The 24,101-nt window shown below is 36.7% G+C and overlaps 1 protein-coding gene across 4 annotated transcripts in view; it reads right to left on the bottom strand.

Moving 5' to 3' along the window:
- CPED1 (cadherin like and PC-esterase domain containing 1) overlaps positions 1–24,101 on the bottom strand; it is a 147,373-nt gene that overhangs the window by 70,199 nt on the left and 53,073 nt on the right. For 3 of the 4 annotated variants that reach the window (XM_084532759.1, XM_084532762.1, XM_084532760.1), the window contains exons 8-16: positions 13,606–13,748; positions 12,355–12,427; positions 9,809–9,976; positions 8,680–8,784; positions 7,194–7,363; positions 5,107–5,166; positions 2,698–2,765; positions 2,317–2,361; positions 261–447 (exon numbers count right to left, since the gene is read on the bottom strand). In XM_084532759.1, the coding sequence (XP_084388885.1) occupies positions 261–447; positions 2,317–2,361; positions 2,698–2,765; positions 5,107–5,166; positions 7,194–7,363; positions 8,680–8,784; positions 9,809–9,976; positions 12,355–12,427; positions 13,606–13,748 (1,019 nt within the window). The remainder of the gene's footprint in view (positions 1–260; positions 448–2,316; positions 2,362–2,697; positions 2,766–5,106; positions 5,167–7,193; positions 7,364–8,679; positions 8,785–9,808; positions 9,977–12,354; positions 12,428–13,605; positions 13,749–24,101) is intronic. The other variant, XM_084532761.1, reaches the window with a different exon arrangement.

Raw genomic sequence — 24,101 nt, 5'->3', positions numbered from 1 at the left:
TAGAGAAGCTGGGGAGACATTTGTAACTGTGAACTGCATAAAGCTAGGGCTAATTATGGTTTGACAACATATTGGCATTGCCTTCAAGACATTGACAAATAGATAAAAACATCAGAGTGTTGAAATCCCTTTGACTTTCCTGTGACTAACATCAAAGTAATCAGTGCTTTTGGAAGCACAAAACAATTCTGTAATATTCTGATATATTTCCAATGTTCACAACACTTTTACCTTTCATGTGCATATTTTGTTGTGCATACCTTGGTCCTTTCTTCTCATCGAGGTGTACTTGGCATTGACAGTTAGAAGGTTCTGCTCCAATTTTCACTGTTACCATGTCAAATGGGACTTCTGCGTAGTATTCCTTGATCTTTGGGTTAAACTGAGGGTTCAAATCCAGCTGTGGACTGGTGAAGATCTGCCTGATATGAGATAGGGTATCTTTATCTGTTCCAAGAAGGCATCAAACAAACAGACAAACAAACAAAAACAACCTGTGAAATGTATGAACATTTATAAGTAACATGCAACTTCTGGCAGATTAACAAAATGCACAGTGATAAGATTTTTACTACCTGATCACTCTGAGATTGATAATTCTGCTACAAGGTCTTAATGGATGTTGTATTGGCACTTGAGAGAAATTTTCTGACCCTGAAGGGCTTTCAATCATTCAATGCCCAATGACTAGTTAAAGCCAGAAAATTGAAGTCTGAGTAAGCCTTTTAGAATGCAAGGATTAGTTCTGGGAGATCCCGTCTCCAGTTGGTTAACTGGAACTCAAAGAAAGTTAGGCCAAAATTCATAACCTACTTAAGTACCAGCCCGTATACAGGGTTTATGTACATGTGTAATTGCCAATAAAAATCAAAACATGATAGATGTATTATTACTGTTCATAAGAAAAGTCACATGGAGATATCTAGACCCATGGGGTCATTTATAGTACAGCTAGAAGCATGATTTATTAAAATTCCTAAATCAAAAAATTCCGACTACTTCCTTGTGTATGAAATCTCCACAATCAGATCCTATTTGCTCAAACGTATCCTTTATTTTGTAGTGTCTGCCAAATGACTTCTGAGAATAATTATTTGCTGGCAACTCACTTATGACAAATATTTTAATCCAACCTATTGAAATAAGATTTACAGAACAATTACACATTCAAAATTTTTTTCCACATATATTCTCTAGCATGTGTTTAAAACTGAGTATTTCAGAAACTACTCCAGCCAGGAGACTCTCTCTATAATATCTGAACAAATCTGGTGGCTTAAAACATTTTTTAAAATGCCATAACATAAAGGATGCATTTCTGCATGAGCCTTTTCTACCTTAGTATCAGTCTTGGGAAACTAAACAGGGCAAGTTCTGTTCTGTCTTGTGTAGATTAAAATGTAGAATCAGTTATTTCAGTGAAAGAACAGCATTTGGAATAGATTTGCAGGGGAATAGAGGTTCACAAGTTGATGTAAATTGTTAAATAAGTACTGAATATATGTCAGCATAAACAGCTCCCCAGATACTGTATGCATTACCTAGAGGATTGTCTCACTAATAGCTTAGAACTGAGGAGGAATTTTCAAAATAAAATTAGATGAGATATCTTCAAAATAAAATGGCAAGCAATCAGAATGGTGATGTGACTCAGCCAGCCCAACAACATTTCTGGCCTCTGACTGATACAGGAGTTCCTGGAAGCATGGTAAAATCAATAATGGAGAGGAAATGAGGCTGATTGGGTAGAAAAGCCTTTCCTCTGCAGAGCAATTTCATATTTATAAAATGACTGCTGAGACAACATGTCAATGAGGAAGGCAGCAGAAAGCACTGCTCCCACTAAAGACAGCAGCACTACAAACATGTACCTAGGAAAATTCTTCTTCTCTTAAGCAGGTCTTTAAAATCTCTGGACTGAAGAGTGGCCTGATATAAGGTTGATTCAATTTCATGCAAGTTTAAAGGCTATTTCACAAAAACAGATGTATGCTAAAGTTCTTGGAAATAAGGGGCAAAAGCTTACTGAAGCACATCAAAGAATCAATGAGTGCTGGAATATGCACATTAATAAGCATGCACAGAAATGTTAACTTTGTGCTTGAGGCTTATTTAACATTACAGCCTAATCATTGAGTGATTATAAACACTATTTTAAAATGTTCCTTTATTATGTAACAGCCCACAGATACTCCATTATACTCCATTCACTGAAAGGTTATACAGAAAAAAAAAAAAAGAAAAAAAAAAAGAAATAAATGTATTCAAGTAATCTCTCTTTTTCCTTCCTAGTGGTCTAGAAAGCCCTTGACTTACCATAACTGCATTGTCTTTCTTTATTCTTACTGGAATAAAACAATGCTGAAAGATAAACAGAAACAATTAACAATTTTATGCTCTAAATTTATGCCTGGATCACAATTCTATAGGAAAAAGAGCTCTTATTTTGTTAATTATAGAAAATACAGTATACTTTTATTCATTTCAGTGTCAGATTTTGCTTTAGGCTCATGAACATTGTTTATCATCTCAGCCGAACACTTAAGAACATAAGGAAGAAATTGCTCTTTTGTGTGTAGTAAGCCAAGATCTCCCAGCTTGAATGCAAACTAATGTAATCTAAATTATATATATTGTCAGAAGTGGCACAAATAGGAAAGACCGCAGTATATAAAAGATCTTACTCTGATTCCTTACCTTCATGATTCTTCCTCAGGTTAAAAGGAACGTTTTGCTTAGGTCTTGCATTTTCTTGAGAAGAATTCCTGTCAATTCAATAGCAGACATATTTCTACATGAATGGAAGGAAGAAAATCCATGGAAAATTTTTCAGAAATTTCTATATGGCAACCCATGGCACATGGTATGTTAATATTCTCCATGGAAAGATTTATTGTCTGGATTCCTGTTCCCAGCATTAGCAATATTACCTGAATGAATGTGATAGAAAACATACATTCTACAATAAATTATAGTAAATAACATGAAAAAAAAATAAAAACAGAAATAAATTAAAAAAAAAAAAAAGTTGAATTGCTGGGAAAAGTGAATATCGCCAAGAATAAAATAACCTGTGCCATCTTTCTTAACTGTTTTATGCAGCTTCTTGTATATTCTTGAGGTTAAAGTTAGACTTTGTTCATAAATAATTAAATAAGAATGAAGGCTTGTGTCGTGGTGAATATCTGTATTGAGGTTAGCATGACTTTATATAAAAGAATATCTATGTGTTTTGCTTTGTTTGCTTATTCAGCCAAACACATGACCAACATCCAGATTATATATATAATTCATCCTGCAAAAAAAGCAAACAAACACAAGCCATTTGCAACTATTCATTAGCATGTTAGTGGCTCCTAGTTTGCTAACTCTGCATTTATTTTCCCTTTCATATAAAATTTTGGGAGCATAGAACAAGAAAGGCAGCAGGCCTTTCCAATCCATATACTGGACCCTGGCTGATAAGGCCTTTACAGAGATCCAGTATCATTTCTTAAAGGTTTCAGATGCTTTTCTTCCAGTGTTTCCTGTAAAAGTACTCGTAAAGCAGTTTCTTCCCAGATACTGTCCATTCAGTTTTAATTTTGAAAGACGTGAGGTCACTGTCTGTGACAGGCAAGGGAGGTGGTGAGGTTCTATGCAAGCAGATACTGATGTTTCAGTAAGAGCTGTTGAAAGCAATAGTAAAATCCATCATGGTAAAAGGTAAACTGTCAAATGCTAAAACAGAGGTTTCTGCATTACCACACTGAGATAAGGGGAAAAAAAAAAAAAAAAAAGTCTCCTGGCAGATGTTTGTGTCTGTATGTGCATGAACACGTAGTTTTGACATCTTGCACTGTCTAGACACCACCCTTTTTCATGCGCATTCATGACCTTCTTCAAAGGAAGCACTTAACAAACTATTAGAGAGTTTGTTTTCTGAGTTATAAGTCATTTATATACCTCTTTTTGTTTGCCAAGGAGTTAATGGCTAACACCTCTCAAATAAGATTTTTTTTCCTTTCCACTGTTACTTAGTGTATTATATTTTTTTCCAAATCTTGTTGTAAAGTGAAAACAAGATGTCTTAACTCTAGGAAAATGCTAGGCTTTGGTTTAGCCAGAGCACACCAAAGGAGCATGACAACCATCACTGCTGCAAGGCCCCAGCTCCTAAAGGAACTGTGTGACCTCTATGTGTCAATTCTGTAAAAAGATTGTGATTATCATCAGGCAATACTAAGAGACATATAATAATTCTATAGTAATAATAATATTATATAATAATATAATAATATATAATATATTCTATATTCATATAATAATTCTATTACAACAAGATATCAAAATGTAATATTTAGAAACAGTATTACAGAAAGATACTCAGATTACTGTATTTTCTGCTGAAGACTTAGCTTTTTAATTGTTTTCCATTCTCCAAGCTTCTCCCAGTCAGCAGGACTGAGGAACAGTGCAGTTATGAAGATCTTCCTCAGACAGAAAGTCCTGCACTCTGCAGAATCCTTTCCTCCACAAGCTGTTACCCAAGAAAGGACCTTCATCTGCATAAACTGCCCCTTTTTATTTTTTTCTCACTCTCTTGTATGACCTATTATCTTGTATCAAGCACAGATGAGTGCATTGTCTCTGCACTTTGCAATTAGATCTAATGAAACTAATGACTGTACATTAGGTAACCAGGGTGGGGGGAGAAATATGCTTGTGTACCTCACAAACTACTAACAGTAAATCTGAGAGTCCTTTAGGACTCTCTGGTTCAACAAATGAGATAGCTAAAGGACAGACAGCAATAACAGTAATGGAGCTAGGATGGTCTGATCAATCAGACATAAGCCATAAAGGATGTGTAGAGATAATATCTTCCATATGATTAAAACTGAAAAGGTGAAACAAACAAACAAACATAGAACTGGACACTTTGGGGGCCTCTAATAGATGCATTAATTGTGGGTGGTACAATTTTTAATGGATCACAAAATCAGTATTCTGAACATAGTAGGAAATTGGTTTCAATGTACATAACATATTAGGTGGTACCCCTTCATCACTTTCAAGAAACTTTGTCATATATTATAACAATACATATGTGACTGTAATTCTCACCTAAGCTGTAACCAGTTCATAATAGTTATAGATGAGTTTCTAGAACTCTTCTTGCTTCTCCTGTGGGAGGAATTCAGAGAGTTCACTAGTGTCACTGAAGGTTTCAATACTATCAGCATAGATGAAATGGGTTAAGAAAGGCAGAAAGAAAGAAAGGAAGAAAGAAATCTGTTTAAATCCTGTCTCTATTCTACAGATTCATGATCAGTGAATTGCTTAACTGTACAAGATCTAAGTCAAAAGCCATTATTTTTCCCATAATTGTCCATGCTGTCTGTTTGGACAGTCAGCTATGCTAATCATTGGCTTTTGTAAATGGAAGTACTAATTTTGCATAGTCAGAGAAACAAGAACAGTTAAATACACCAATCAAACAAACTGCCTTTAAGTGAAGAAAATCAAAAAATTGTTCTGATATACAAACTCATCGAAGATGGGAATCTCAAGGATTAATCAAAACTCAAAAAGAATGCATACCTGAGTAATTTGGGGAGTAAGCTTTACTCACATCTTTCTTCCTTGCAATTATGTATAATTACATGCATATCTGACACATGCATCACCATCACATGTGTGTAGCTATAGGAGTGGGAGATTATGATTAGCATTCACGTATTTTTTATACAGTGAATTAGCAGAACAGTATTATTAGCTTAGCCATTGCAGAACAGTGCAAAGAAGCAGATTGGCCTATGCCCTGGAGAAAGGTCATGCTACTTCTATATATTTATATACATACAGTAAGGTTTAGCTTCAAGGAAAAAGAGGCCAAAGGGCTTGCTCAAAGTGAATGAGTGGCACAGCTTAGATTAGAACAGAAAGCTGCTAAAGGTTGGTATGCTTTGATATGCAAACCTAAATATTTTGGCAAAAGGGCAAAGGCTTATACATGAATGCAAGCAGCTGCATCTTTGAGTTACTTTTCATGGAGTGGCCAGCAGTAACAATAATAATGTTTAGTACATTCATGGAACTGTGTATTTTCAAAACACTAATAAACAGTTAACTAGCACAGTGGTAAAGTGTAATCTTCACTTTACATCTAAGCAAGGATACAGATGACTATTGGCATGCTGAAAGCCATACTCATTTCATTGAGAAACAAAATTAAAATTTAAAAAGTCTTACAGATGCCTTATATAGCGACTACAGCATTCTCCAAGCAAAATGCACACAGTAATGTCAGTTGCCCATTTAACTTGGAAAGCAGTGGAATGGAGCACAGACATTTTTTAATATATCTGTTTGCATAAACAATATAATATATGCCTCTATTCAGTAAAGAACTATGGCATACTCATCTATGAAATGTGAAATGTCATTAGTCAGGAAATAATAAGCGCAGAGAACACTTTTTTCCCCCCATATTTTATATTAAATACATTGTATACCACAACTTTTTACTTTTCCTTCCTTTCATCCTTCTTAAAGTTACAATCTCTTGCCAGAAGCTCAATAGATCTGGTCTTGTCAATACAGTATTTTTCAAGCTTTTCAAATAGAGTTAAAATGAGGTTCTCAGAGTATACAACTCTTGACCTGTCATCTTGTTGGACATGGAAAATTTAGAGCCACTGAAAATCATTGAACCCTTCTGGAAAATCCACCTGAAGTTCTGTCTTTTCTTTACAGTTTTGTTTCTAATTGGTGAATAAATTAAATGAGAGTAGTAAACTCTATTAATTTTGACTCTGATTATTTTCAGGAACAGCCTACCTAATTCACCTCACATTTCTAAAATAAAATAAAATAAAATAAAATAAAATAAAATAAAATAAAATAAAATAAAATAAAATAAAATAAAATAAAAATTACTCTAGCTCCAATTACTTTTTTAACACAGGGACCTCTGTATTAGAAAGAGAAGCAAAAGGGAAAAAAAATATGTGCTATGTCGACACCTAGCTGCAACACTAATGGCAGAATGGCTGACAGTGCTCTATGGTGGAATGATAGATCTTCCTCTCTAATGCTGTAAATCCACCTACAGCTGCTGAAGGATTATGTTTCATGGTACTCACTGGAGCTACTCCAGTTTATATCAGTTGAGAAACTACCTTCAACGTATTGTATAATAGCTATCTTACCATTCTGAAAGATTTGTATGTGCCTCTTTAGTCATGAACTTGAATTTTTCAAGTAAACTGGAAAGCAACCAATGTACAGTCAGGACTGAACCAAGCCGTCTCATTGGGTCTACCATGTGATACAGGTCACGCAGTAAAGTTTGAATCTTGGGTGCTGCAGAAGGGAAAAGCTGAGAAGAGAGATACTGATTAGGGACTACATGTTACATTTTTAAATTGCATAGAAGTGAGAAAAGATTAGAAGACAGTGTATATTATAACATACAGATATATTAATATAAATGCTCTTTCACGCAAATGTAAAAAATTACAGTCTTGCCCATCCCTGCAAATCAGGCTTGCTAGTACTGACATGGAAGTCTACCTCCCTAGCCTCTCAAGGTCTCTGGTTTGACTTACAGAGTTAATCTGGAAGTCAACAGATCTGACTTCCAGATCTATACAACTAATTCCCTTTTCAAAAAACCCCATCAATTTTTAGCCTTGAAACCCATTCAGAGGTCTGGAAAAAAAAAAATCTGAAGTCTTTCAGAAGACTTTCTGAACAATGGATCTAGTTGCTGATCTTCCACTTCCCCAGTCTTCCTCCTCAATTCAAGACTCCTTAATTGTCATGCCTATTCATGGACACTGTTGTTCCTCCATCTCTATTCTTCTCCAAAAAATGAATTCACTACTTCAAGTACTCCCCAAGAGGGGACCTACAGGAAAGCTGGGGAGGGACTCTATCAGCGAGTGTAGTGGTAGGACAAGAGGAAATGGTTTTAAACTTAAAAACATTTAGGAATAAATTAAAAATTTAGGAAAAAAAAGACTTCAGGAATAAATTCTTTTCTCTGAAGCACTGGCAGAAGTTGCCCAGAGAAGTTGTGGATGTCCCTTCTCTGGAAGTGTTCAAGACCAGGTTAGATAGGGCTTTGAGCAACCTGATCTAGTGGGAAGTGTCCATGCCCATGGCAGGGGGGTTGGAACTAGATGATCTTTAAGGTCTCTCCCAACCCTAACTGTTCTATGATTCTATGATTCCATGATTGACTCGACGACATATGAAGAAGGCATATAACATATTCTGTCTGCTTTTTTAACACTATTTCATCTCTATCTTTTCTTTGGTCATGATCTTAATGTTGAGCAGTCTCCAGTTCTTCCATTGGCAAGTGCTTTGCTTTACTGTCATTCTGGTTTTTTAACAGCTCATAAGCAATTTACATATTTTTTCTCCTTTTCCTTTCTTCTATTTTCAGTTTTATTTTTCTGATTTAGCTGTCCTTTTCAATTAATCTTTAACTCAAATTCTGATTTATTTCTTTATCTCTTTTATTTTAAAATCCAAAAATCCCAAATAAAATAAGTATACCTCCATCCCCCAGCTTCCCTTTCCATACAGTCTGATGCATGCGCCTGAGACAACAGAGAATGGTAATCACGGAGAAATGTTAGCAGATTTACATAAAATATGAATCCAGTATAACAAAACTGATTTTACCAGCTCAAATTGTCCAATATTCTTCAGCTCTTTTATGAAAGTAATTATGGAATTTATCTCTTCTAAAGACAAACATTGCTCATCTTCTTTGTGGTAGATTCCATCCTGCAGAGGAAAGGACAGCATACACAGTTGAAATCATATGGAAAGCAATACGTTTTCATCAGACCCCAGTCCCTTTGGTGATCAAAAGGACAAGTTACAACAGCTCTCGATTTACCCAAACCTCATCTGAAGTCACTTAAAAACAGCTCCTTTATAACTCTTCCCATTTATCAGTCTATGATAAAGTCAACTGTGCATCATTTATTTTATAGAAAAGAACTCATATAAATTGCCATGGGAAAAAAATGTGTGGACAGTGAACTACAGACAACAAAGTAGACTGAAATGTGGTTTGGTCTCCTATAGAAAACAGAGTTAGCTGATCATATCATATGTCATCACTTATGTTTGTGACTACCTAATTTATCCTAACATAAATTTAGAACAGATGACCCTGTTTTAATCATATCTGACTGAGAGGTAGAAGTCTCATGGATGACTTAATCTCTGTAAATTTTGAAAGCAAGAGGCTCTTCAGAATGCCCCCTTACAAGTGCAAAAATCGAGAGAAATACTGCTAAAGATGTTCCCAGCTTGTCATAAACAGCTTTCAGAAGTGATGCAGACTTTACACAGACCCTAAAAATGCAAAAAATTACAGTTGGATCTTGCATTCAAAATGAGGCACAAGGTAGTAGGAAACCAAATTTAATTCCAATGCTCATTAATCTACTTGTCTGAATTAATCAACTGTAGGTTTATGTAAACTCACAAAACTGTATATTAAAATACCATTTTAAAAATTTTAATAGGGGGAATTATTTTGTTAAAGTTTTAAATATATTTTAAAGACCTGTACTTTTGGAAATTAAATAATTTGAGAGTGGAAATTTGTACTACATTCCCTTTTCAATATAAATGCAGTTTTTCTCATGACTCTCCTGAAATTCAGCAACAGACAGACAGTTTTGATTGAATAAATCCTTCTTGCAAAATGTTGGCACCAACAATTTCATAAAGGCATACAATTTAGAATGAATTATTTTCAAATAACTATTATTAAGAAAAAGGTGAAATGAACTACCTTGCTCACAGTTAATCCATACACATTTTCTAAAGTTTCTTTGAAACTGGAAGTTGGCGATTTATTAGATAAGAGAAATTTAAAAGTATCTTCAAAAATAACTTCTTTGAAGGTTTGGTCCTGAATATTTGATTCCTCGTCATCTTGAAAGTCAAAGTTCTCATGCACCTGTTAGAGAACAATGTAAGAATTTACATTTCGTAAATCAAGTCCTGTCTTCTCAAAACCATATACTGTCAAACTGGAACTGTTTATACAATAAAGTCGTGATAACTCTAGTAAAACAGGATTTTAATATAGAAAATGCAGTACCACATTTTCTGTGAGAACTACACGCCACGATATTTGCTGACCTCTAGCGGATAGAGTACAACATTGCATCCTCATGTGAGCCTTTTTTCCATTTTGAAATTTGATTTTTTAAAATGTCAGTTTATAAATTAGCACGATTCTTGCAAAACTCTGGTACTTAAGAGATGCTACTGATAAAGATATATTTTTACTCTACATAAACGCAATGAATAAGCTCATAAAATATACAAATAAATTATTATTTTATTCTAAACACAAATATAAACTAATTGCATGAGTCTTATGCATACTTCATACCTTCATTTCTAGCAGATATAATCTAAAATAAAATCTTAATTGATACTAAAAAATTATCATTTTTTAAAAGTAATTTTTTTTTTTTTTTCAAACTAGTAAACACTACAGGCTTACTGTACACGCATAGATTATGACTGATGGTTGAGACTGCTATACAAGCAGGAAATCATTATATTTTATGTTTATAATTTTTAGCAACTCTTGGTAGAATTTATATGCAGCCTGTTGTCCAGTCTTAAAATTGTTATGACATGTCACATTTCCTCTACTAGTTAAAGATGTCTTGTTAGACTAATTAAAGATTTTGTCTTCAAGTTTTTGTTGTTTTTAATTGTGCCAACTGTCATAGAATCACATAATCATTTAGGTTGGAAAAGACCTCCAAGATCATCAGATCATCTGGTCCAACCAAACACTGACAAGTCCACCATTAAACCATGTCATTAAGCTCTATATCTACATGTTTTTCAAATACCTCCATGGACAGGGACTCAGCTACTTCCCTGGGCAGCCTGTTCCAATACTTCATAACCCTTTCAGTGGAGAAATTTTTCCTAATATCCAACCTAAACCTCTCCTGGTGCAACTTGGGGCCATTTATTTCCTCTTGCCTTATCATGTGGTGCTTGGGAAGGAAAACAAAAGCCCACCTTGCTGTAGCCTCCTTTAAGGTAAATGTAGAGCATGATAAGGTTTTCCCTGAGCTTCTTTTTCTCCTGGCTAAACAAACCCAGCTTCCTCAGCTGTTCCTTGTAAGACTTGTTCTCTAGACCCTACACCAGCTTCGTTGCACTTCTTTTTGGACATGCTCCAGCACCTTGATGTCCTTATTGTAGTGAGGGGCCCAACACTTAACACAGTACTCGAGGTGCAGCATCACCAGATCTGAGTACAGGGGGATGACCATTGTCCTAGTCCTGCTGGCCATGCTATTTCTGATACAAGCCAGGATGCTTTGTTTCATATGTCCATTTTTCCTTTGTGTTTAAAAGGTCTTGGCTTTGTGAAGGATGGAGACATTAACTGCATTGCTGTTACTAGAAACTTGAACACATCTTAACTGAGGATGAAAAAAATGTCTCCTGTAATTTCCCAGGATATATTTACTACTATCTTTTTTCCCTTTTGTACATTGTGTGTAGAGACAGATTTTACATGCCCAGATATATGCATGTATGTACAAGAGTAATGAAAAGCTGCTGGAAATAAATATAGTTTTCGTTTCTGTCTGGGCTGTTCTGAGACAGGAACGGTACAAAACTGGCATGGTGAGTTTATGCTAATGGTCACCTTTCTCAGGTTTTGAGGGCTTTGAGGACTGTCTCGGAAGAAGTCAACACAGGAGGAGAAGGCAGCATAGTGCAAGTCAAGGCAGGACATGAACTGAAGAAATACACTGCAGTTTATAGAATCATTGAATATTCCAGGTTGAAAGGGACCCACGAGGGTCACTGAGTCTGACACCCAGCTCCCCACAGATTTTAAATTTGTATTAAAAGCCATTTGTGGTATTTTAACTTCCTCTCTTCATGCTTTTTTCTAGCACAGTTAATACCTAACTCTAATTGCATGCAACGCTTCCTATATATTCTATTTAGCTGATATTCACTTGGGTAATAGTGGAGTAAAGTTAAAACTGAAAGGTTTGCGTGCTTATATGATGTGGTGAACTTCAGCACAGGAACTCTGTCCCTTCCCAACTGGTTTCTCCCACAGCTACTTGCCACTTCTAGGCAAAATCAATATTAATGTATTTGTCCATTTCTCAGAGGTTTGAGGGCAACTATCATAGAGATTTCCTTGTTTTGTTCTGTTTGGTGTAATTTTGGGGGGGTGAAGCAATACCCTTCTTCTTGTGTTCAGTAAGCTTGCAACCTTCTGGGCATTCTTGGAGACAAAAACACTCAAAAAGAAACATTTCAGTGTCATTTACTCACCTCAAGAACTACTGGGTGTAAGGAGGTGCTGAACCCAATGTCAAAGGTTAGCATTTGAAAACACTGGCTGCATCTGAAATACAATATAACAGGGATCAGATTCAACAAAGTTAGATACTGTTGTGAAATATATGCTACAATGACAGAATGCACACACCTTTGTCCAGAGAAAGCACACAATATAGACTAAACATTTCTAAGAGTCAGCAGCCTTAGCCATTGATGAGTCACATTTTGAGCTGATGAAAGCAGTGATATATTCAAGAGTACCTGTACAGCGCACTTTTAAACCAGTGAGGGAAGTGAACTGGACCAGAGGAGGAAATGCTTTTTGATGAGAATGAAGTCCCACAAAAGCTTTGGAGACATTCTGAGGGCAATAGATGTCCATCAGGTGAGACTTACTGGGCTTACTAAACCCAGATGCACCTGGGGGGATGTTTGAAGAGATGGACGAGGAACTCTAAGCAAATCTTGTGCTATATACATAAGGTATACCTATTCTGTTGGTAAACAAATGTTAAGAGTTTGGACCACTTCACAAATAGTCCTATCCCTGCTATATTCCTCACCTCCTTTCAACTGTCTTCACTCAGAATGTAAACTTTATTCCTGACAAATAATGAGATTTATATTTTTACTACTAAAACACCCATGTTCTCAAATATATTTATAAAACATACAAGCATTATAAATAGTAACTTACTTAGTATTTATCATTAAATAATGTTGATTTATGTGTAAGAACTGTAAGACTCTAATAGAAGTGATTACAGTTATGCAATATTCACATAAAAATGAATGTTGCTGCCTGAGTACACTTCATAATGTACATTTCATAAAGTATTTGCAGTGTTGTTTGTATTCCCTGCCCCAGCCAGTTCAGAACAGTCTGGGTTACTCTAACTTTAAATATTTGACACAAGACAGAGTGCTCACTAATGGGAAATACAGCTTTATGATAACTGGCCCAATTTTGAGTGATTTCTGTTCATTTGTGCTGCCTGAAACACTTCATGAGGACACAGTATCAGGTCCTCGGTATTTATCACAACCTCTTCACAAACTAGAAACCCTATAGATATTGAAGAGTTTTACTCCCTAGATACAGTATGTCCATACTTCATTCTATTAGGATTAATGAAATAGAGGGGATTTTGTTATTTTAGGAGTCATGCATCTTCTACAGTTTTTACTATCTAAGGAGTTATCTTAATAATAGAATAGCAATGAATTCTGCAAGTTACTTACTGATTGAAAGAACTTGGTCCTGAGGCAGATAATTCACTGAAGACCTCAGTTACAAGTAGAAGTTTGCTTATAGCTTCCTTCATGTTGTTAAAGGCTTGCTGGGGAGAACTGCTTTTGAAGAACATCTCAAAAAACTTTTGCAGCTGTGAAAAAGATTACATATATTTTGTGAACATTTACCTAATGAACATTAACTAAACCAGAGCTTAAGATCATAAATTAAAAGGCTGGTAGAAATCAAAATTGCTTTAGAATGTCAATTTCAGTTGTTATTAATTAGCACAGTAAAAAAAAAAAAATAAGGGGGGGGAGGGGGGGGGGCATGAGAAGCACCAGAAAGCACACTGGCAGAGAATGTGTTTTTGTTTACGAGTAAGTATATCAGAAACAGACTGTAGCTATGGTTTAAAAAAATATTGCTCACAGTCTAAGCTTTCTTTGATAAAACCTTTTACTATCAACTGGTTTGGGGCAACAGAAATCATAACTCTGCTTCAGCAGTAGGTCATAGTAAAAACCTTTTATCTTGTTAATGTACTGTACCAAGGGCTACCCCACCTGACTTTCACTTTGAACCCTTACCCCAGGTTAACAAGTTCTAAACACAATAAAGAATAAAGATATTGGGAAACAAACAAACAAACAAACAAATCAGTCACCACAGCCTATGTTTTGACTGAACTTTTACATATGCAGATACGCAGATGGTTTTTGCCATGAATCCTCCTAGAGACATACACAACACAACAATGTGAGCCTGCACAACAATGTGCTCTCAGCTGCTTTCATCACTCAAGCAAATTCACCCTCCTCAATATTGCAAGCAGAGATTTAGGGAAAGAGAACTGGAGCAACATAGAGTACCAGGCAGGTTTTGTTGCATCAAACTGTGCCAGTGCTCAGTCACCTGCAGTGTTTCCTGATGTTCAGAAGACAGAACCTCTAGTGTTTGTTTGTGCCCATAGCCTCTTGTCCTGGCACTGGGCACCACTGAGAAGAGCCTGGCTCTGTCTTCTTTGTACCTTCCCTTCAGGTATTGATGTGTGAAGGTATCCCTTCACACATTGATGAGATCCCCCCAAGCCTCCTGTTCTTCAGGCTGAACAGTCCCAGCTCTCTCAGCCTATCCTCATATGAGAGATGCTCCAGCCCCTTCATTAAATTTGTGGCCCTTCATTCGTGGCCCTGATCCCACTCTTCCCAGTAAGTTCATGTCTCTCTTGTACTGGGGAGCCCTGAACTGGACACAGTGCTTCAGATGTGGCCTCACAAGTGCTGGGTAGAGGAGAAGGATCACCTCCCTCAACTTGCTGGCAACATTCCTACTAATATAGCCCAGGATAGCACCAGCCTTTTTATGGCAAGTGTACATGCTGGTTCATGATCACCTTGGTGTGCACCAGTACCGTCAGGTCCCTTTCTACCAACCTAATTTCCAGCTGGGTGGTCCCCAGCATGTACTGATGCTGGGGGTTGTTTGTCCCCAGGTGCAGGACTTTGCACTTCTCCTTGTTGAACTGCATGAGATTACTGCTAGCCCATTTCCCCAGCAAGTGGAGAACCCTCTGGAAGGCAGCTTGACCCCCTGGTGGATCAGCCACTCTTCTCACTTTTCTGTCACCTGCAAACACGTTGAGGATGCACTCTGCCCCATTAACAAAGATGTTGAACAGACTGGACCTAGCAAGGTCCCCTGTTGTACACCACTAGTTATTGGTGATGCATTATGATGAATTCACTGTGCCGACACCACATCTCCTTTCAACAGACTTCTATGCACTTTAGTCAATGGAATTTTCTAGACAGCATTGTAGTCTGCCTTGTGAGCATGAATACTGTCAAGCACATTGGTCTGTGTTGGCATGAATGATTGCCTTTTCATTTTTTTTCAGGCAGCATAGCACAGTTAAATGTAAAAAGTGCTTCCCACTTTCCTTTTCAAAAAAAAAAAAAAAAAAAAAAAAAAAACCACTGTATCATTGCCTACAGCCAGCCATGGCAAATAAGTAGGCAGCTTACTCTGATCCTCCTTTGCTTTGCTGTCTTCAGTGCCATTAACTTGATCCTAACAAGTAGTGCCCTTCCCAGGCTTTACTGACTAAAACAAATTTGTCCTATGCACAAATCTGGGTGGAAGGTCTGCAATGCCTGGGACTCTATTCTGTTTCTGATAAAGCTGAGTGAAATGCCAGTAGGAAATAAATAAATAAATAAACAAACAAACAAACAAACAAACAGAATGACTTATATTACAAAATTAAACTCCTGACTGCCAGGAAATTACAAAGTAAAGGTTGCACATATAACATCAGCTCTGCCATTTGGATATTTGCATCATGCTGCAATCTTGAATAACATCACACTGTATTTTTATACTGTAGAAAGTTATCCATGTGTATTGCAATTCGATAAACCCTTAGGGCAAAAGAGCCTGGAACTGCAATGTAGAAAGAGATTATGGAAAAAAATCTTCAGACCACACTACACTTCATTGCTAGCTTCCCAAAGTCTAAGATCACCCAAGCTTTGTTTCTCCCACAGAATGGTACAAAGATTAAGAATACAAAACTGCACATTTTTCATATCAGTTCAGATTTAGAATCATCTCTGAAATAAATTGTTTTGTCTCAGCTCTAGTTCAAGCCAACAGCAGTTTATTAATCAGTTCATGTGAAATAAAAAATAAAAATAAAAAAGAAGGCTAATCTGCCCAGAATGAGACTACAAGGTGGTTCTTCAGCTGACTTAGACAACTACCTCCATCATCTCTGACAGATCCTGTACATAATTCACATTCCTGCTACAACAGTTTTCACCTTTTCTCTAACTTCCTATATCTGCAGTGGGTGTTGAGGAGCTAAGTGAGAAGCTGTGTTGCTTTGCTGCACATAAGGAGTTGAAGAACTTTACAGGGAGAGATGGAGTTTATTGGAAGGAAGGGCAAAAGGGACAGAAGAAGCCCCATTAGCTCATTTCCTCCTCTCCATAAATCAGTTCCTAAGTACCTCAACACCAGGGATACACAATGCATGTATTTCTAGTCAGAATTGCTGAAAGACAGACTGATTTGCCCTGTTTGCACTCACAGCATGCTGTTGGCTAAAATAGCAAACCAATTCCAACACAACAGGCATTGAAATAAAACTGACTTCTCCAAGGAACTGCATTTTAGTTACAGCCCTCCTTAGGCAGATTAGAAAAAAAATAAGAGTGCTCTACAGGTCCTTGATGGGGGATATCAGGTTTTAGGACAATGTTTATTCTAAAGCAATGACTAAAAATAAATGTTTAGTCAGCTTGGTTCAGGACCAACAAGGACAACAGAAAAATACTCCTGATTCTATTCCAATTCATTAAAAAATCCTATTCAAACCAGTTCAGGTTAGGTTTGACTCTGTCAGATTCCACAGGATTCTCAGCACCCAACAGGGAAAATGCAGAGCATGTGGACTGGGGATGATAGGGATGATAAAGTAGGAATACCTGCAGCAACCTCACGTTCTTCTAAGTGTGCCAAACAAAATCTATAAATATCCATGTTCAGCTGCAACGTGTTAAAGCCACTGAGATGAAGGTTACTTCAGAAGATCACTACAGATGATACATGTTCTCCCACCTTCAGAGCAAACACTTCCTGCCCAGCAAGGTTCAATCTCGTTATTAACTGAGGCTGATTAAAAGCAGCACTGAATAGCAAAAAGAGGACAGAATGGAAAAATCTGGTGGCAATCACAGGAATTTAGTCTGGGAGAAAACCGACCTCTGGCTGGCAAATTTCTGAGCAGAGGTATAGGGATTAAATTTTAGTAGGCTGTAAAACTTAATGCATACATGGACATATATATTGTACAATGACACCATTGTATACAGAATTGCAAGACTTCCCAGGAGCTTGAAAATGTTCATCCACACGCTGGATGCACACAGTCAGGGATGTGTTCCACACATTTATGTAATGCCTTTCAGAAAATGTGTAAATGCAGTCAGATTACATAAATCAACTGCACATTTTCTTTAAAGGTAGAATGATCTAGAAACATAAATATTCTTAAGATTGACTTTAACTCATGGACCTTTAGCTCAGTGATAACCACTCTTCCTTTAGGATAAGCCACTGGGGGAAAAATAAATAAATAAATAAAATACCTAGAATATTGATTTTAAAATACTTTTTCTCTACCCACTTTGAATTCCTTTTTTTTTTTTTTTTTTTTTCCTAAATCTGCAGTCATTAAAATAAGCCTTATGATCTCAGTGACATGGGCTCTTTTGAATCCTCAGAAATACGCTGTACCGTCAGTAAAAGGCCTGACAAACTGAAAAAAAATACAATTTAATTAACAAGCTTCATGGACACTAAAGGAGAGTGGAAGAACGTGCCATTTGTAGGCCTGCATGGTATGGTGACTGTAGTAATTCCTTTGAGAGGATTTTCATCTGGCATCTTTTCCACAAATTAATTTCTTAGGAGAGGTTCTGGGGCAGCCTGGGGCAGCTAGATGGATGGTTAGCTGAGGATTTGCTTGAGAAAGGGTAGAAATTGATTCAGACAGCCGTGTCTTCTACCTCCATCCCTTGTTTTTAGAAGGCCTGTTCCAAGTATGCTGAGGAGCAGACACAGCACACTCACTGCGTGCACTGGGTGTCAGACTCCAACACTCCACAGAAGCCATAAATGAATTTTACTGTAGTGAAAACAAACTGTGGTGATCCTTCTGGGATTGCCTTCCAGCTCAGTCCTAACGCAGTCTTGCCACATGACAAGATAAACAAGAAAGATTTTCCTTACCTAACTTAAAACACCTACCTTCGCTGACTGCATTGATTAGCTTTCTGTTAATTGCAATAGGAATTCAGAGGCACAACTCACATGCAGACAATTCACTTAGGTATCAAAATCTATTGAGGAATGCCACCCTACAAAATTACGTGGCTTGTGTCTACGTACAAGGTAAATGTCTCGGTTCCTTTCACACTTCGTTGCACAAGACAGACACTTCAAAAGTGTGATTTATGCCATCCTAAGGTAGACATCTCGAAATGGTGACATTAATTACAATCTGAAACTGCTCTGTTCCTCTAGTGAGTGTACAGGGAATCTAAATGAGACACTGAAGATGGGTAGGAGATATAACCCGGGAGAGCTCACACAGCCCACCCTTGACAAAATCTTCTGGATAAAAATATCTGTGTGACTTGAATATACAAAGCTGTCTGGGAGGGTGTTTGCCCTAAATTGATGATGTTAAAGGCAACCATCAGCAAGATTAAACAGCAACCAGGAAATTACAAAGTGACTTTTGATAGAAGGAAGGAGTCAGCTTGAAAAATAATATTAAAGAAGCATGAAAATTTGCAGCGGGGGCTGGAAGAAGCTTTAGAGCAAAGACGGCAGCAGGCAAAACCTGGTCAGGCACTACCAGAGGTCAGCCCACCAGCACCACAGCTTCTGCCTGGGCTGTAGGAATTTACTGGGTTGTCAGCATTGGCATGGCTCCTGCAAGGGCACACAGGAAGGGGGTACATGCAGAGCTGGAGCTCCCACTTGTCCAATCAAAGGTGCATAAAAGTAGAGAACCCACATCCCAGGAGAATGGGGCCGTCTTTGTAATCCATGCTGCTTGAGAGACGGGGAGAGCATAAGAGAGGGTGAATGGGTGGGTGTGATTAGAACTTTGGGGTAGGGGGTGGGTAGGAGGATGTTTAGAGATATGCAGTATTTATTAACATTATTGAAGTATCTGGTGTCATGGTTTCTCTGTTCTGGTATTCATAATGATTTTGCGTGTTACTAATAGTGGCTGCAATTTAACTACATATCACCAGTTAACCACTTCTATCCTGATTTTGTTAAAACAATGTGAACTAGTCAGCTTTTTCCCGCAACAGCATTACATTTGGGGAGCTGTAGCTTATCTTTGAACCTACACAAGAGGTGAGGAGCTAGAAGAGGCCATTGAAGCTACTGAGTAAATCAGTGCAATTTTGAGGTTTATACTTTGGGATTTGATGTATCATCCTCTACAGAATTTGTATGAATACATTTTGAAACAATCATATTGGCCCCTAGTTGTAGCCTTAAAAACTAGAGCACAGATAAAGCTGTCAGTATAATATTCGAGAGCAATATTTACTGCTGCTGATATAAAATGTGACCTTTGGTTTAAAAACAAAACAAAATAAAATAAAATAAAAACAAATAAAAGACACTTTTTAAAATAACGAAGCTTATCCTCTCTAGACTGTTTTGCTATGCATCAGAGCTTTTGCAGTCTTTCTGATCAATTGGATCTGCAGGGTCTCAAAAGAATGTAATCACCTCTCTTTGAAAATAGCCAAGAATGTATTCACTTGAATAAACTCAATCACTCTTCTAACTTTTTCAGTGTAAGCTGTGTACTTTCAGTACACTTTTGTACATTCATTCTTCTTACTGAATCTATATTTGGTGATATTTCTTCACCAAGTCCAAATACTTTTGCATGTAAATAGTCATTCATAGATACAGTAATACTCTTACACACAAACAAGAATCTCTTTGACTATATCAATGGATGTATCTAGATATCTAAAGTGTCTACAGAAATGTAGACTGATTCCACATACAAGGCCTGAAAAAAAAATAGATTTTGAAATGAAACTATTTCCTGTATTGTCTGCTAGCACAGACAAACCTCTTCACAGATCACAGTATATAGAAAAAAAAAAAATATATATATATATAATAGGAGAAAAACTTCTCCTAATCAAAAACAGTGGCTCTAGAATACATCTCAATGGTGCAGTAATTTATCATAAGCTGATAGTGTTAGCTTTAGGTAGGTCTGTTTAGTCCACCTGTGGTTTATTCTTACGTATCTTATCATTATGAAGGGGGAAGCCAAGATGTTATTCAGCTGTTTTATACAGTAAATTTCAAATTAATGTATATATATATATATATTTTTTTTTCTTTGCATAAGATATAATAAAGAAATAGTATCTAAAAGGTGTGGAAAACAACAACAATAAATCCTCTTGTCCCTCAGCACTGTTTAAGCATACTTACTCAGAAGATATTCTTTCTTTATCAAGTTCAGTGGACACTGTCCACCTATTTCAGTGTTTGCTCCTGGATGTCTTATTTTAAATCTTTGCTGGTGAATAGAGAAAAGACCCTCTGAGAAAACTTTTCTCTAAAGATCCTTGCTGTTAACACTAAGTCCAACGCTTATTGATGTCACTGATTATTGATGTTCACTAGCTTCAGCAACCACTAAATTGGGTCCTTTGAATGGGTCCGAACTAATGATTGATTCCCAATGCAACATCAACTTCTTAGTAGAAAAGTAAAGGTGATTTACTAACAACATTTTCCAGCTTGCTGTGAGAAACAAATGTGAATCAGCTTGATTAAGGGAAGCTGGAAGGCAGAAAGGGAATCAGGGTAACAGGAGATAGGGCAGGGAAAGTTGGGAACCACGTGGAGACATGTTTACAAAGCTGCTTGGATTGAAGAGCCAGTGCAAGATCTATGAACCAGAAGAAAAACAGAGAGCTAAGGGCCTAGAATAGTGTGTTAAGATTTATTTATGACATACCTACTTGTTATAAAGAATAATCAGTCTAGAGCTGTTACCGAAGAAACTCGGATGTTCTTGTTGAGAAGAGCAGAAAAGAGCTCCAGGTAGAATTTTAACTCTATTTGTACACTACCTGACAAATTGGCACAGACGTGGAGAGGGTAAAGAAGGAAGGATTACTCATTCTTTCTCTAAAGACAAGAATCAGGGACATGAAATTAATAATCAGGTTAAAGTTTCAAAGGAAAAAAAAATCTACATAATTAATCTCTAGAGACTCATTGCTGCAGGTTGTTGGGAAGACCAAAAGCACAAACGGATTCAAAAATCCATTAGAGAGCTCCGTAGCATTGAAGTCCACTGGAGTTTATTATATAAAGATATACATGTATACTCCACTTCAGTGTGTCTTACCTTGCAGGTTACCAGAAGCAGGTACAGTCTGCCTATGTATTAATGAGTACCTTTCTATAACAGATACAGTATGTCAGATAAGCATATCTTTGATATTCCTCAGTCCAAACAGACTTTTTTGTTATATTAGTGAAAAGAGAAATTATAGGGTTCTAGATGTTATGAGAGACAGCAGAGACAGCATTTATGTTATGCTCAATCTCCCAGGAGCAGGATCATTAGCGAATTTGATTCTCTGTGCAGGCTATTTGTAAGAATAGTGAAATGCACATGCTAAGTTCTTACAGCACCTAATGCACATATTTAATTTTTCTTCCCAAATAACCTTGCAATCTTTTTAAGAGTTGATGGTAATTTGCTTTTGCATTTGCTCTTGCTAGGTGTCAGGGCAGCAACTGGTAACCCAAAAAGAAAACAAAGCAAAAAAATCCTGAGTCTTTCTACGGTTTTTAAGTGCTTTGCTCTTTATCTGCATGAACGTTTGCATTCTGTTTCATATTCATCTTTGAATTTTACTTGAAGTAGTATCAAAATTGGCCACTTGAGGGCAATACTGCAATCTAATTTTCAACATTCTGCTCTAAACCAGACCTCCATGTCATATTAAAAGACATATTTCCTGGATAGTTGAGGGTCCAGTTTTATTTGCATATATATTAAGTATGAAAAATATTTTTCTTTACTCAATTTTTCAAATGCTAATACATTAGAAAGAGAATTTCAGTGAAAGTTATAGTGACTTATACCACAGAAAGCTTAAGCAACAGCAAACAGCTTTAATGTATTACATTTTCTTCACTGCAAAACTTGAAAATCACTTAAAATCATAGTTTCAACTAAGGGTATCTAGGTCTATGCACATACACCAGTCAATGAATTCAAATCCAGAAGGCACCTGACTTATATTTTAGTTGAGCAAATGGACAGTGAGCCAGAGAGGGGGCAGTTCAAAGCAGCCCGCAACACCTTTACAGGTGACACAGTATGGGGCACCTCAAGAGCCTACAAAAATGTATCCGTAGTTATGAACTGGGACTGGGTTGGGAAAGGCTAGTGGCTGAGCAAAGGAGATAATTTATAGAGTGTTAAACCTGGAGATAAGTAATCATATAAGAGTGTCTTACACACCAGCTTCTATAAAACCAAAGTTTATTCATAGGTCACCTTTTTGCACAATACACAAGCATAGGCCAATACTATGAAGGCGATTATTGTACACGTTGACAATGACCCCTCCTTTAATTGGTACCATATGCAAAATTAAAATCTTCTATTTTATTAATAATTTTTCAAAGCACAGATGGTCTAAATAAAGGGTTTCCAATTTTCCTCAAGGAAATAAAGCTATTATGCAAGCCTCATAGCAAAACATTAACGTGGCAGAAAGTCATTCCCTGTGTCTTTCCAACCAGGGCCCAAATCTAGAGTTGCACTTTTGTCACTCCTTAATGACACACAAAATCCTAACGCCAATTAAATATTTAGCTTCTTTTGCTTTCTGAACCAAGTTACTGGTACAAATCTTCCTAATCTCTTTCCTCCCCCTTCCCACAAAAAAAGAAAAAAAAAAAAAAAAAAAAAAAAAGGCAGCTGGTGTGTACAATGCACTTAAGCTTCTCCTGAACTGTCATTTGGCTAATGCTTATTCAAGAATTCATTGTTAAGTCTTGTCACTCCAATTGGGATAAGTAAATTTGAACAGTAAGAGTCACTTACAATAGTTTTCTAACAAAGAAGCAGTGGAGAATGTATTATTTAACTCATTAAATTTATTATTTTCTTTACACAGTTTCTCTAAATCATTTGGTATCATTTGGTATCCAGTCTTGAAAAATGCCTTCTTCACATTAACGTACCACATTCTGGTTACTTCCAGCAAAGGTAAAGGGTTATTTTGCATAGAAGATCAAATATCCTGAATTTGCATTAATAAAGTTGTAACTAAGTCAACCACAGTTGTGGATCTATTTCTTACTCATAATGGTTTAATTACACTGGTAAAAGAATATTTGCTGACAGATATCCAGATCAGATCTCCAAATTATTGTACAACATTACTAAAGGCAGCACATCTACGATGGCAATACAGAAAATTAAAACTCTTTTAAAATTAAAAAATTAATTTAGTCCGCCATTCTTGGGGAAAAATATAAAAAATAAAAAATTATACACTAGGAAATTTTTCTAGACAATAGTCTCGTCCATAGGCGTGATCAGGTCCCAGTGACACAAGTGGGTATTCTGTCAATCACTAGAAGAACACATCTTAGACACCCTTTCTGTCTTTACTAAGTATTGACAGGCTGGAGCTTCACAGTGTAACAATTTCCCTTCCTACACACTAGAGCTGGCAGAAAACGAATAGTCATTCATATGCATTCAGGACCACATTCCCCAGCTGGAACGAATATGCGTAGCTCCACTGGATAGTTTGGAGAGGAGATCACTGTGCTAGCATTGTCCATCGCACTGGCATCAAGTGATGGCTCCATAAAGTTTACTAGAAACTTGATACAACCT

The sequence above is a fragment of the Aythya ferina genome (assembly GCF_964211825.1).
Source record: "Aythya ferina genome assembly, chromosome: 1".
NCBI classification, from domain to species: Eukaryota; Metazoa; Chordata; class Aves; order Anseriformes; family Anatidae; genus Aythya; species Aythya ferina.
This window is presented reverse-complemented; position numbering and strand designations above follow the sequence as displayed.